Source organism: Mustela putorius, unplaced genomic scaffold, assembly GCF_011764305.1.
Source record: "Mustela putorius furo isolate JIRA1106 unplaced genomic scaffold, ASM1176430v1.1 tig00003909_pilon_pilon_pilon, whole genome shotgun sequence".
NCBI classification, from domain to species: Eukaryota; Metazoa; Chordata; class Mammalia; order Carnivora; family Mustelidae; genus Mustela; species Mustela putorius.
Window position 1 is genome coordinate 32,491,632 of NW_025422057.1, and position 15,422 is coordinate 32,507,053.

At 36.6% G+C, this 15,422-nt stretch overlaps 1 protein-coding gene across 5 annotated transcripts in view; it reads right to left on the reverse strand.

Annotated features, from left to right (window-relative positions):
• Positions 1 to 3,758: 3,758 nt before the first annotated feature.
• TBC1D12 (TBC1 domain family member 12) overlaps positions 3,759 to 15,422 on the reverse strand; it is a 107,141-nt gene continuing 95,477 nt past the window's right edge. For 4 of the 5 annotated variants that reach the window (XM_045068966.1, XM_045068965.1, XM_045068968.1 and 1 more), the window contains 6 exons: positions 13,944 to 14,032; positions 12,991 to 13,062; positions 10,187 to 10,315; positions 9,811 to 9,920; positions 6,752 to 7,010; positions 3,759 to 5,619 (listed from right to left, as the gene is read on the reverse strand). In XM_045068966.1, the coding sequence (XP_044924901.1) occupies positions 5,551 to 5,619; positions 6,752 to 7,010; positions 9,811 to 9,920; positions 10,187 to 10,315; positions 12,991 to 13,062; positions 13,944 to 14,032 (728 nt within the window). In that variant the 3' untranslated portion in view covers positions 3,759 to 5,550. The remainder of the gene's footprint in view (positions 5,620 to 6,751; positions 7,011 to 9,810; positions 9,921 to 10,186; positions 10,316 to 12,990; positions 13,063 to 13,943; positions 14,033 to 15,422) is intronic. The other variant, XM_045068967.1, reaches the window with a different exon arrangement.

Genomic DNA, 15,422 nt, shown 5'->3' on the forward strand with positions numbered 1-15,422 from the left:
CTTCTTTTTTTTTTTTTTTTTAAAGATTTTATTTATTTGACAGAGAGAGAGATCACAAATAGGCAGAGAGACAGACAGAGAGAGAGATGAGGAGAAGCAGGCTCCCCGCTGAGCAGAGAGCCCCATGCGGGACTCGATCCCAGGCCCCTGGGACCATGACCCGAGCCAAAGGCAGAGGCCTAACCCACTGAGCCACCCAGGTGCCCCAAGAATTCTTACCTTCTGCCAGCTTTTTTTTTCAGAGGTCCCAGGATCTCTCAGCTGTAGCAGCCTCAGAGTGACAGCAGCCAGAGAAATTTTTCCCTTTGTGGTAGCCAACTGTAGGGGAAGAAAAATTTTTCCTCTACCTCTTTAGGCTCTTTTATCTGGTCTATTAATCAAAATGACCTATGACAGGTTAAGAAAAGAAAAACAAATATAATTACTTACATACATATAGGAGCCCCACAATGAAAACAAGAGGTTCTCCAACAATCAGGCAATTGAAGCTTATACACCATTTGAGTTACAAAGAAGGGGATAGGGTCTGGGACTTCAAAGGGAAGGAAGACAATTCACATGAAAAGGTGAAGAACAAATGTTTGGCAAACAAATGGTCGCCAGGCCAAGCACAGGGAAAGGAACAGAAAGAACTTTGAACAAATAGGCCCTACCTAGCTTACCAGCTTACCATATCTACTCCATATTCTTTTTAACTATCTTTGGTGATATTTCTCTTTCTGGATGAGCCCCTCTATCTGAATTCTTTCAGGCAATTGAGGGGGAACCTAAAAAACTCTTCTTGAGTCTTTTGGGCCTTAAATGTCTTCCGCTCAAAATAATGAGCATGAAAATTGGCACATTCTGTGGAAACTTGTTTTGAAACCCTCACTGAAGTCCAAGCAGAAGCTATTGCTAGTACAAAGAGACTAAGGCAAGAATAAGCTTGGGCATGTTTGAATATTAGAAGGTGGCCAGTATGATTGAAACAAGTTGGCAGGGGAGGGGGGATACAAAAGTCAGAGGCAGACTGTCCAGATGAGGCACTGATATTTACTTCTAAGATGTTACAGTCATGATTTTCCCCCACCAGCATAAAATGTCTACTTCTCCTAGAAATCCCTTTCATATTAGTGGTTTTGTTTATCCACCCAGTTGTAGAAGGGGGGGACCCCAAAATCAAAAAACAAAACCATGTTTTCTCTTGCTTACGCAAGATGGCCCCACTTCCTGCCTACTTCCCAAAGTAAATAACATTTACATTTAGAACTCCCCTTTCAGAATCCCAACACCAAATTTTAAAAACCTACCTTCCTGAACACCTTTTCCACTTGCACTGTCATGCTCTGCATCCATTTTCCTGTAGTCTGTTCAGGAATCTTAAATTACCTATTATCCCATTCTCTATTTTTTTTTTAGATTTTATTTATTTGACAGAGAGAGATCACAAGTAGGCAGAGAGGCAGACAGAGAGGAGGAAGCAGGCTCCCTGCTGAGCAGAGAGCCTGATTCAGGGCTTGATCCCAGGACCCCTGTGATCATGACCTGAGCTGAAGGCAGACACTTAACTTAACTCTTTATTATAAAAATGAGTTTCCAAATTCAATACAATAGTATTAAAGTCATTTGAAATTTTAAAAAAATCATTAAAGTACAGTTTATGTAAAAGTTCAACAAATAAAAATACTTTGTAATGCAATTTTTTTTTTTAAAGATTTTATTTATTTATTTGACAGAGAGAAATCACAAGTAGATGGAGAGGCAGGCAGAGAGAGAGAGAGAGGGAAGCAGGCTCCCTGCTGAGCAGAGAGCCCGATGCGGGACTCGATCCCAGGACCCTGAGATCACGACCTGAGCCGAAGGCAGCGGCCTAACCCACTGAGCCACCCAGGCGCCCCGTAATGCAATTTTTTTTTAAAGTCAAAGTTTTTTCTGGTTATTTATTAGAAAATAAACCCACCCACAGAATGAAAACAGTAAAACCTTATTAATTGGAACTGAGGGAAGATAAATATGAACAGTAGAATGTTCGGAAAGAAATGTAATTTTGCTAACTTCCTAAGCCTTGCAATTTATTTAGCTTATCAGAATATTAAGAGACAGTGTTTAGCAGGGCTTAGCAAATGCCTACTTTCATTCAAAGTACCAAGTTATTTACTTCTACTGCAGTTACACTGTTAGTAAACTATACACACACACACACACACACACACACACACAATGTACACACAATGTATAATTTACTTCAGGATATGTATTTATTAACACATAGTACATTATTTGCTTCAGGGGTACAGGTCTGTGAATCATCAGTCTCCCACAATTCACAGCACTCACCATAGCACATACCCTCCCCAATGTCCATCACCCAGCCATCCTCTCCCTCCCCCGCGACACCCCCCCAACCCTCAGTTAACAAACAATGTTTTTATTTTTATTTTTTTTTTAAAGATTTTATTTATTTATCAGTGAGAGAGAGAGGGAGAGCGAGCAAGCACAGGCAGACAGAATGGCAGGCAGAGGCAGAGGGAGAAGCAGGCTCCCTGCTGAGCAAGGAGCCTGATGTGGGACTCGATCCCAGGACGCTGGGATCATGACCTGAGCCGAAGGCAGCTGCTTAACCAACTGAGCCACCCAGGCGTCCCCAAACAATGTTTTTAAAGGGCCAGATTTTCTTCTCTCTCTGAAGTCACTAGTTTCTCTAAAATCTTCTATTTTAATTTTTGTTTTTAGATGTTGTGAAGCAGTGCAGTTCTAATTAATGAAGTTTTACTACATTTGGGAATTCATATTTTGGACACCGCTTTGATAACATCAAACTAATATGAATTTGACACAAAAATCACTTTTCCCCAGAGGTAAGACTGTTTTCTAACACATATATGTCAACTAGTCATGGCAAATTAAAAGCTGATTCCCAATACTATTTTGTCACATATATGTTTCCTCTTTTACACCCATCTCTGCTGTCTGAATATGCTCATGGAATACAAAATAGTCTTATCCAATCAAAAATAAGAAAAATCAAAATAACCAGGTGGCATTATGAATATAAATTATTCCATGATTATATGCTTTAGAATTATACCCTCCAATAGTATAGAGTCTAAAACGTTGACTGCTCTAGATAAAAATAGGATCAATTCCTAAGCTACAATGAAAGCTGTTATCCTGAAGTCAGAGGCTTGAAAATATTAATGCCATTTTGCAAATGTTACCTAACTTCTGTAAAATCAAACAAATATACCCAAGCCAATAATATCATATAAAGATCATCACTACAAAAGAAATCAGCAAAAATTATGATTATATTCTATGACTCTTAGAAAACTATGCCAGTTACTTGGATCTTCTAGGTAGCACTTAAATAATACAATGTATACCTGGGCTGAAAGGACAGTGAAGTAAGAAATTATATATATATATATCTATATATATATCTATATATATCAGACAAATGAAACATTCTATACATATTAAATTTAACATCACCTTGAAAATTTTAGGAAAACTTATTTTTTAATTGAAAATATACTTTAACCAAAAAAATCCCATCATACACTGACCATGTTGAATAACCCTATACTGCCTGTATAGGAGATTCAAAGGAAGATACATGATAATATTTGAGCTGCCAGTACTGTGAGTCTCAAGAGGCTGAAGGACTAGAATATCCTTTGGAAGAGATTTTGGGGGAAAAATTATTCTTTTTTTTTCTCCAAATGTGGTTAAATAATAAACCAGTTATCCCCAAAGTAATAAAGACTCATTTCAAGTAATTACTCTGCTTACAAGTTTTATTTACACAGTAATTATTAATAGTGGTTTTTTTTTAGTGAATTCCTTGTATTTACATTTTATATACACATTTATACTTGAAAAGTAAAGAAACTGTACAATAATAAAAATGAGAAAAAGAAATACAGTAATTTAGGTCAAACTCAGGAAACAAATACATACAAGTAAGATTAAATTTAGGCAGGTAGTACAACTTCAACGAGATTACTGCCAGGGGTTACATTCCCTCTTATATCAGGGCCACCAATATCGAGGAAGTAGTTACCAGAGTTAAAAACGTCATTCTAAAACCTATTAAGACCCTGGGTACTCCCTCAATATGTATTACAATACCAGTTTCCACTAAGTAAGCTCCTAAGATAGGAGTTAACTTCTGAGGGTTCCACTAGTGGTCCCTAGGCTAGAATGACCCATGGGGTAAAAATATATGGACACCATCTGGTCCCATACTCCTAAAGAGGCAGTCAGTGAACTAACAAGATTTTCAGGCTTGTTAGTTTTAAGACTATATACTACTAACAGAAATAGTATGCTCAAGTGTTGTTTTAAACAAAACTGCAAACCTAAAAGCACACTGTACATCTAATTATTAACCAAACAGCATGTTATACAGATATCACTTATAATACTCAAGTGATTTATTTTAGGTTTGAGGATTAAATGTATTATAATAAAATTCATGTTGATTTACCAATAATTAATTTCTTTATCCACTATACCATCAAAGTTAGACTCATTAGAAAAAAGTTAATTTTATCTTTTTCTTTTACTCTTATTTCCATTGATTAGAAAATTATGCACAGTGTTTTACAAGTCATAGACTTGGCTACATATTAAGATTTCAAATTTAAAACTGGAATTAAATTTTGTTTCTACAGACAGTGAAGGAATTTTAACTAAAAAGTTTAAAGTCTTGCCAAGTAGCATGCTATTTCAGAACTCTCAGAATTTGTATGTTTTAACTCTTACCAGTGAAAAATCTCATTTATATTCATGGACTTACTTCCAAAATCAAGTCTTCAGTCCACTAAAGTGCAAAGAACTCTCCTTCTACCAGTTAGTTTCCTTAAATTACTAGATGAACAACTTCTTAGACTAAACAGAAAGGCTAAAATTCATGGGTATTCCTTAAGAAACAATTTTCCTTCAAAAACAAACAAACATGATACTGTGGAAAAACACCTAAACAAATGTGAAACAAGCTCCCATCAGTATTTCCAGTTCCCAGAAAACCCCAATTTGTCCCAGCCTGTGAATGAAGACAACAATTTCAGTGACTTAAATAATCTACAAAGTTGCTTTCTTTTGTTCTCTAATATCTTCAAAAGGTTGGAACTGGAGATAATATTTGTATTCAGGTGTTTATTTCAAATAGTATTTTGGAAGTTAAAGTAGTATTTAACAATCCTGCTCTGACCTCCAAAGTGCTTTTATGGTAACTGTTAAAAAAGAAAAGATGTAAAAATTTGAATAATCTCCAAAGCTGTTAAAAAAGTTTATTGCATTAAACTTCACTCCAAATTATGGAGTATGAACTAGCCATTTAAACTCTTCCCTTTGTAAAATGGCTCTCCCTACAAAATACTTTTTATTAATACTGTCAATTGGTTACTCATTTCATTTACTTCAGCCATGGAATTCAAAATCAGCAGTTTCCCATGTCTTGATTCTTTTAGATTTCTCCAACATTTTCTTCCACGCTTTTTACATAGGAAATGAAAAACTTTTATGAAAACATTATTTATGTTTCAATTAGTCTGTTAATTTTGAAGATTAGCTTTTCAGAGCAGGACTATTATTCTTGTCTCCTTCTTTAATATCCTTCATTACAGATGCAAAGACCTGGAAATTATATAAAGGAAAGATTAATCCTCAAAATTAACTACCACACAGATTAAAGAGGTTTAAGTGACTATAGTTTATTAACATGGAAAAGCTTTAGTGTATTTAACTCTATCCCCTGGACGACTGCTATTCTCAAATCCTCTTGTTCTTTTCAACTCAATTTTATGGTATACAATTAGATTCCAGTTTTCATCACTTGCCAAATATTCTGAAATTACTACTTAGTAACAGAACATTTTCTGGATGCATATTTTCTGACACTTCATTTTAGTAAGCAATAAAACTGTGAGCTTATGATGCTTACTGTCTATCATTCAAGGAGCAAGTGATAATGCTTTTATGGCACTTAACTTACTTAGACTGCCAATGTTTGCTTCCCTAACAGGAGAGGCATCTAAAAAGCCAAGATCATACATTAAATTCTTTCTGTTGTAAATCTTTAGCACAAGGTGGGTAGTTTTGTTTTTGTTTTTTTAAGTAGGCTCCATGCCACAGAACCTGAACTCATGACCCTGAGATTGAAATCTGAGCTGAGACCAAGAGTTAGACATTGAACCAACTGAGTCACCCAGCAGGTGTCTGATATAATTGTTGTCTATTTGAAATAGATTCCTAATCCAGTCCTTGGGATCATGACCCAAGGCTAAGGCAGCCGCTTAACAGACTGAGCTACCCAGGCGCTCCGTAAAAAAAAAAAAAAAAAACCAAAGTTATTGGAGTTACATAAAAATAAAACCATAGCTTTGGATAGGTAAAAGAGGAGAAATTGACTTTAAATTCTTGCCTTTTCAAAGTCAAAAATTATTTTTTTGTTTTTTAATTAGGCACTAACATTTGAGAAATAAGGTATTTTTTTTTTAAGATTTTACTTTTTTATTTGACAGAGAGAGAGAGAAGTCACACGTAGGCAAGAGCAGCAGGCAGAGATAGAGGGGGAAGCAGGCTCCCCGCTGAGCAGAGAGCCCGATGTGGGGCTCGATCCCAGGACCCTGAGATCATGATCCCCACCTGAAGGCAAAGGTTTATTAACCCACTGAGCCACCCAGGTGCCCCTGAGAAATAAGTTTTTTATAAGTCAACTGGTCGTTTTAACACATCCATTAGAAGAAGTAGGAAAAGGTCACTCTACCTGAGTCCATTTTTTGGTGCTATTTTGCATCTGAATGGCTGCAATACAGCTGAACAGCTTTTCTGATGTGATATCTTCTGGCAATTTAGTGAGAAACTGTGCTATATGAATAAAGTCCATTTGTAGGAGAATATCTTCATATAATCGGAGGATTCCTAATCCAGTCCTAAATAAAAATTCCTCCCCATCTCTGCAAAATACATCCCAGACTCGACAAGCCAGATCAAGTGGTAGTGATTTGCTATAGAGTGTGAAGATCCTAAAATTAGGGAGAAAATAGTCATGAAGTTCTTCATTCATTTATTCATTCACTCATTAATCATCTCTATATAAAAAGAACAGTGCTTAATTAGGGATAAAAAGATAAATAAGATACTACTCCTTCCTTCAAAGAATTTGAATAGTGGGAAAGTAAGTAAAAGTAACTTACCACCTTCCACAGAGACATGGCCTAGCAGAAATTAAGAGTGGCAAAAACACCTAGTGATTAAGGGGATGGGCTCTGAAACCAGAATGTTTAAGTTTGACATTAGTGGCGTTAACTTGAGCAAGATATCCATCCTTGCTGTGCCTCCATTTACTCATTAGTAAATAAAGAGTAATATTACCTACCTCTCAGGATTGTTTTGAAAATTAAAGGAATAAATGTAAAGTATTCAGAATAGTGCCTGCCACATAAAAAAGGCTCAATAAAAGTTACTTATTATTGTATGAGGAATCCAAGTATCATCTTTTAGTAACCTAAATACAACTTCTCTCTTTTCTCCTCCCACAAACATCTACTGGTTCTTTCTTCCCTTTACCAAACTTTAAAATACTACTTCTTTTGTAGCATGTATAGCTCCAACAGAATCACTAAAATGGTTTTTCCCATCCTTTCTGACAATGTCTGATTGTGTAATTTTTTTTTTTAAGATTTTACTTATTTGACAGAGAGAGACAGTGAGAGAGCCAACACAAGCAGGGGGAGAGGGAAAGGAGAAGCAGGCTCTACGCCGAGGGAGCCCAATTCGGGGCTCGATCACAGGACCTTGGGATCATGACCCAAGGCTAAGGTAGCCGCTTAACAGACTGAGCTACCCAGGCGCTCCGTTCATGCAATTCTTTATCCAGTGGAGTTTTAGGGCTGTGCTCTGGTTGGGGAAATGGGGACAGTAGGTGCTAGAGAACTTCTCTTGAAGCTGCCTTGGCAAAGCACACTTTTTTTTTCTCTTTTTAAAAAACTAATGTCTACACTCAGTGTGGGGTTCAAACTTATAACCCTGAGATCAAGAGTTGCATACCCAACCTTTGGGAGCCAAGAGCTCCCAAAGTACACATTTTTTTTTTTTTTTTTTTTTTTACAAAGACTGTGCTTATCTGAGGTAGTGCTGATGAAACTTGAAGAAGGAACTAAGTTTTACTACTTACTTAGGTAGTAAGTTCAGAGGCAGTGAAACAAAAATCCATGTCTATTTCTTAAATAACAAATATTTAATTGCATAATAAAAGCACACCCCTGGTAGTACAGAGGATAGTAATTCATTGCTCAAAATGAAAGAAGGTACCAGCAGTGCCTAAGTAGTACACAGTTCTCACTACTAATTACATTCTGCTCCCTATTACCAAATGTGATACTGGTTTGCCTTATGTTCGTTCACACTCTTCAAGATGGGCAATTGAGTATTTTTGCCCCTTCTCTACAGATTTAGTATTTGGCCTTGGTCCTCTGGGTCTTGTAACATAAAACTTCTCTTCTCCCCATTATCTTGGGGCCTTCCCAGAGGAACTCCAATGTTCCCAGTAGAAATGGAAAAGAACACAATGAGGCAGCACCTCTTTCTGCCTCGGGTTCTGTTCCCATCCTTTAATAAAACCACCTTTTTTGGGCATCTGGGTGGCTCACCTGGTTAAGCAACTGCCTTCGGCTCAGATCATGATCCTGGAGTCCTGGGATCGAGTCCCACATCGGGCTGCCTGCTCAGCAAGGAGTGTGTTTCTCCCTCTGACCCTCTTCCATCTCATGCTCTCTAACTCTCTCTCTCAAATAAATAAATAAAATCTTTAAAGAATGAACAGGGGCTCCTGGGTAGCTCAGAGGGTTAAGCCTCTGCCTTGGGCTCAGGTCATGATCTCAGGGTCCTGGGATCGAGCCCCGCATTGGGCTCTCTACTCCGCAGGAAGCCTGCTTCCCTCCCTCTCTCTACCTGCCTGCTTGTGATCTCTCTCTCTCTGTCAAATAAATAAATAAACAAAATAAATCTTTAAAAATAAAAAAGAAAAACCTCTCTTGCACCAAAAAGAAAAAAAAAAACACTGAAAAATAACTAAGTTTTTAAAAAAACTTAAATAAAAGAAAACCTAAACAACTGGGAATATAGCATACTTGAACAAGGCCATTAATTATTTTTCTATAGTGAAACTTAGTCTCATTTACAGGAAATCCACTGAATTTGATGACTGGGGTTTAAGGTTTGAATGCCTCACATGTAATCGTAACAAGCTATCTTAAGATAATTGCTCCATCCTTTTGGAAACTTCACCATCCCACCATTCTACAATCAACTGGTGATGGCTCACAAGAGTCCTTGGCAAGGAAGAACTGTAAGTGCAATGTTGAGAAAAAGGCACTAGCACCTAAATAAAGCATCACTCCTCTGTCAAAAAGCAGGATAAAGCCTTGAAAAAAACCAAAGTCCTCAGTAAAAAAAACCAAAACCAACCAAAAAAACATATCATAACTATCATAAGCTCTTGTGTGTTAAGAATGATAAAGAAATAGCTTTCTCCTGAGCGTAGCATGCACGCATTGAAGGAGATAATCTATGTAAAACACTCACTACAACCCAAGATAAAGATATTATTCCCATTTTATAGATAAAAAACTAAAACACAAATTGAGGGATTCTGATTTTAGTCCAGAGTCCATGTTCTTAATCAAATGCCTCCCCACAAAAATGTCTGAGTTTCTCTATTTGTTAAGGGAAGGAATTTTTATCTGTATAATCCTGTGCATGAGATTTACTCTTATTCCTAAAATACTCAAAAAGTTATACTATTTTATTGATTTTATGACTTACCAGTCGATCAAGTATATGTCTGGTGTAAGACTGTAAGATTTGAAATGAAGAAATAGTTTGGAGAGATTTTCTTCAAAAAATACTTCAAACGTTGCAAAATATTTCAACATCTAAAGATAGAAATATCAATAAAGTTACTGAACAGTATACTTTAGAAATAGAGAAATTAAACCCTTAAAAAATTAAAAGAAAATCTTGCTTAGCACTTCTTTCCTATTCTTTTTATCAAGCATTTGTAAAATTATAATTCAATGAAAAACTTATTTTAGATCAGATTTTTTTTGGTCTTCTAATTACTTTTTTCACTCTAAAAGAGCACTCAGACTATAGAAACTGACAGTCAAAGGAAAACATGATTCCTTCCAAATGTTCATACCATGTTGTGATCCACACGAAAAAAGGCCAGCTGGCATGGCTTATTGAGGAGGTTTGCAAATGCAATGAAGGCATCTGCCTCTTCCAAATTGAGAATGAGAACTGCTGCTATGAAGGACATCCCTTGGACCTTCAAAGAAAAGAAATTCATCAAAATGTGCTTACAATAATAATTCAATACAGTTTATCTTACTGTATTCCTTAAAAGTTAAGAAGTGATATTAAAGTAGAATTAACCAAGTTTTCTTTTTTGTCAATGAAAGTAAATACAGAGAACTTGTCAATAATTATGAAATCTCCCTAATCTTAAATTTTTTTGTTCATGTGTTACGGTTTAAAAAGATTAGGGAAAATTTTAGAAAAAAAGGAGAAAGTATCAGCTTTTACTTGCTACAAAAGCCTATCTCCACGTACTAATCTTGCTTTCATTTTCTCTCACTCTGAAGTCTTTCAAAGTAGAGGACATTGAAAATATGGTGATTGTCTTCATGTCACAGCACATCTGTCTGAGGTATAACGTGAGGAACTAAGAATAAAAGAAATGTATGAAAAGTGCTACTGAAGTTCTAAGACAGAAGAGGTGGTGGGAGGGTGGAAGTAGGCTGGGTTCCTGGAAAAGCAGGATGAACAAATAAGAAAAAAAAAAAAAAATCCCAATAAATTAAAAAAAAAAAATGTGACCAAAGACACACAGGACCAGCCCAGCTGGAGCACAATCTTGATATTGGGAGAACTTAAGTAGGATGCAATTCCAACAGTGAAAAGCCTTGAGGAAAAAGCTCAGCTACACAGATGCTTGCTTGTGAGTTATGGACAACTGTTGGACATTTTTGAGCAGATAACTGATATGAATTGCTGGTCATTGTTTAACTAAAAAAACTTCATCAGGCACTTCTGGTACAGATTTGCAGAAGAGACTTACACAAAAACAACACTTAACAGTATTTACAATGAAACCGCCTGTGTCTCTTTTTCCCAGCCAAATGTTTTCAAGGTTTGCCTGCAATCACTATTTCTACCTTCTCAGCTCCCCTTGAAGTTTTTATTTCTTGCAGACTTCAGTTTGGATTCCCAATCCATTACTAGCTGATTTTGAAACTCCTTTTGCCAGGATAACCAATAACTTGTAAAACCCAATGGGCACTTTTCTACACTCTTAGAATTCCCTTTGCTTCTGTGATCCAGTATTTCTTTGTTCTCCTCCTACTTCTCTGGCTTTTTCTGTGTACTCTTTACAAAATCTACAGTAATTCCCTATTTGATTTTCTAGAGTATAAATTCCATGAGGATAGAGCCTGTGGCAGGCAGAATAAGTGATAAGTGCTATAGGACAAATATGGCATAGTAAAGGGGGTAAGTGCCAAGTTTGGGAATATGGTAGGTTTTATATTAAAGAAGATGGTCCAAGTAGTCCTTACGGAGAAAGTGAAATTTCAATGAAAGATCTAAAATCCCTTGCTCATGTATTATGTCACAGAATAGTCAAAACATTATGTAATGTTCACATTTTTTAAAGATTTTATTTTGGGGGGACGCCTGGGTGGCTCAGTTGGTTAAGCAGCTGCCTTCGGCTCAGGTCATGATCCCAGCGTCCTGGGATCGAGTCCCACATCAGGCTCCTTGCTCCGCAGGGAGCCTGCTTCTCCCTCTGACTCTGCCTTCCACTCTGTCTGCCTGTGCTCGATCTTGCTCGCTTTCTCTCTGACAAATAAATAAATAAAATCTTTAAAAAAAAAAAAAAGATTTTATTTTGGGGATGACTGGGTGGCTCAGTCAGTTAAGTGTCTGCCTTTGGCTCAGGTCATGATCCCAGGGTCCTGGGATTGAGTCCCACTAGGGGCTCCCTGCTCAGTGGGAGCTTCTCCCTCTGTTCCTCCTCCTCTACTTGTGTGCTCTCTCTCTAATAAATAAATAAAATCTTAAAAAAAAAAAAAGACAAAGGTAAGATGAGGTTTCATGACTTCCAGTTAAACATGGCAAACTGAACACTTTTTTTTTTTTTTAGGTTTTATTTATTTATTTGAGAGAGAGAATGAGAGGAGAGAGGTCAGAAGACTGACCCACTGAGCAGGGAGCCCAACATGGGACTGGATCCCGGAACTTCAGGATCATGACCTGAGCCAAAGGCAATTGCCTAACCAACTGAGCCCTCACATTATTCTGTGTTCCCTCCCAAATCCAACTATAATGACATTAAAGAAAAAAAATCAATATGAGCCTAGGAAGACAAAGAGAATGGAAAATAATATAAACAGTAAATAAAAATGTCACTAGCATTCCAGAAGTTGTAAATAAACGGAGAATGTTGAAACTAAGATATCTGCAGAAAAGGAAGCCAATAAGCAGCAAACCAATCCTGCCACAAATCTGCAAGGCTCAGAAACTGAAGTTACAGGCCACTCTGAAATTGGAGGGGTAAGGCTAAACCTAGGATTGGCTGAAAATTTATACAAGGAGCAAATCCCTTCCTCTATTCTATAAGGACAGGTGCCTATCTTTCCCTCAACCCAACATAATCTAAGAGGTTTATCTCCAGAGGCACAGACACAGGGAGGAGGGAATAGACACTACACCAACATCAGGGGCAATTAATAAAGGCTTACAAATTGAATAATAAAACCCTCAGTAGCTCTCCCAGAAATCTGGCAGGCAGTCTCACAAGTGCCTGGGAAGATTCCTCTCTGTTTAGTTGGCAGCCCCAAGAAAAATTAGAGAGATACAGATATTTGGGAGCTAGGACAACATAACTTTGATAAGATAGATAAAATGTTTATATTCAAAAACAAGATTGAAACAAATACTTACATAACCAACATCAGGTCTGTAACACGTATATGCCCCTAAGATACTATGTAAGACATCATGATATGGGCCACCCTTAGGAGAGAAAAATGAAATGTCAAATACACAATAACTGTCTATATGTTAATTCCCAAATAAGTAATTTTTAAATAAACTCCAGCATTTCCTAAATGAGTTGTTTTAGTTAGTATATTGTGTCACTGTCAGAAATACTCTAAATATGCTCTGTAATGTTTTCTCTAAAGAATTAATAAAAATATTTAATCCTGAACCAAAGAAAAGTCAAATGAACTCACTTGATGGATACAAGTTATATAGTCTTTGTACTATTTTAAAGATTTCTAGATTTGGTACAATAAGATTATGATGAAAACAGACTATTTCACTTCATATAATTTTAGCAAAAGGAAACCATCAAGCTACACCAAATTAAGTTTAATAATTTTAATCTTAATGGTAAAAATTTTATTTCATTGTATCAATCTAGAGAAATTCCATGTGAGAAAGAAAAGTACACACAAAATGTAATAATCATTTCTCCTAAGGTATAAGCAACTCATGACTGCCTATGCACAAAATCATTTTTATGAACCATTTTTTCCTATTTCAACAGTAATCCTAGAAAACTAAGATTTGGGAAAATGTTCTTTATATTTTAACAACTGAATAAGCAAAAATGTTAAAATTCAAATAGCTTTCAGAATAAAAAATAAAACAAATAAATTCACCATAATGAATAAAAGTATTATGGGCTATGCTAACTACAATGCATTCAGTCAATGGGTCAAAATAACAGAAATTCCTTCAGAATTTTCCTAATAGTTCCACAGTTTCATATAAAGGTCTCTAATTTTTATAATTTTGCCTTTTAAAAAATAATAACTATGCATTTGAGAATTCGTTGCCTTGGATCAAAAAAAATTTTGAAGTAGTTACAACTGGTTAGAAACCCTCACCTTCTGAAAGATGTAAAGGGATGGAAATGTGCGGGATATGTCCAACTTAATTAATTCCAGACTGGCCTCCCGATCAGCAACAGAAACACCTGCATTTGTCAGGTAGATAAAATTAAAATGATTACTTGTCTATACCCAGTTTAATCTTGTACACACAGAATGATCACATGTTACTTAAGGAAAGTTAAAAGACGAATACTCCAGAAATTCAAAGAAACACCACACAGCTTTTGCTGGAACTTAAGAGCTTCTTACATGAAGAAAGTATTTATGTATTTATCAGAAAAGTATATGAAAGGTTTCTACTTCCAGTTTTTATATAAGGTAAGAGCAGATTATCACTCCCACAATAACAACTGGGAAAAATAAGTAAGTTTCAAATAGCACAAGGTTTTTAAGAATGCTGTGGACATAGAGAGAGAGGTCCTGATGATTTAAATCCCAGAAAGAGAAGAGTCTTTCCTAGGTAGCCATTTTTCTTCGTGGAGGCATGTGCCAAATCTGGGCCATTACTTTGGGACTGAGTCTGCCATAGACAAAGGTACCCTTGCTTGAGAAAACAGAAACCAGAAGAGATTTCCATGACCAAATAAGACCGATGTGATAGAATCTGGAGGAGTCTGAATGTATAGCTGGTTTACCCCTACAGGACTTCTGTGTAGTGTTAGTGAAGTGCAGAAGGCGGGACTGGAAAGGCATAAGGAAATCACCCCAAATTACAAAGCCTTTGGGAGAGCATCTCAGGAGAGGGAGAAGCCTATATGACAAAAATACTACAAAAAATACGACAGTTTTTCCTACCAAGATGTGTGAAACCCACGACGAACTAAGTTTACATAAAGGTGATACCTTAGCCTAACCTAGCTCAGTTACTGATTGAACTGAGGGAATAATCCAACTGCCTGACAGAAAACAGCATGCTTCCTCTGTAGGGCAAACATCAACTTCAGCTTATCTACTCTTCTTCTAGAATGACTGACGTATAATAAAACATTTTAGGACATGCAAAGAAGCAGGAAAATGTGACTTAAAATCAAGAGGAAAACAAACCCACAGAAGCAGGCCTGAAGATGACCCAGTATTAGAATTAAACAAGAATATTAACTGTTGGGGCACCTGGATGGCTCAGTGGGTTAAAGCCTCTGCCTTCAGCTCGGATCATGATCCCAGGGTCCTGGGATCAAGCCCCGCATCGGGCTCTCTGCTCAGCAGGGAGCCTGCTTCCTCCTCTCTCTCTGCCTGCCTCTCTGCCTGCTTGTGATCTCTCTCTGTCAAATAAATAAATAAAATCTAAAAAAAAAGAATATTAACTGTTAAATGTTAAAGAAAATAGAAAAAATGTATAGAATGGAAAGGTGAATTTCCACAGAGAAAGAGAATCTACAAAAAATACCAGGTTGACATTCTAAATTACAAAACAGAATATCTGAAATTAAAGACTCATTGGACAGATCTAATAGAATGGATATTGGAAAAAAA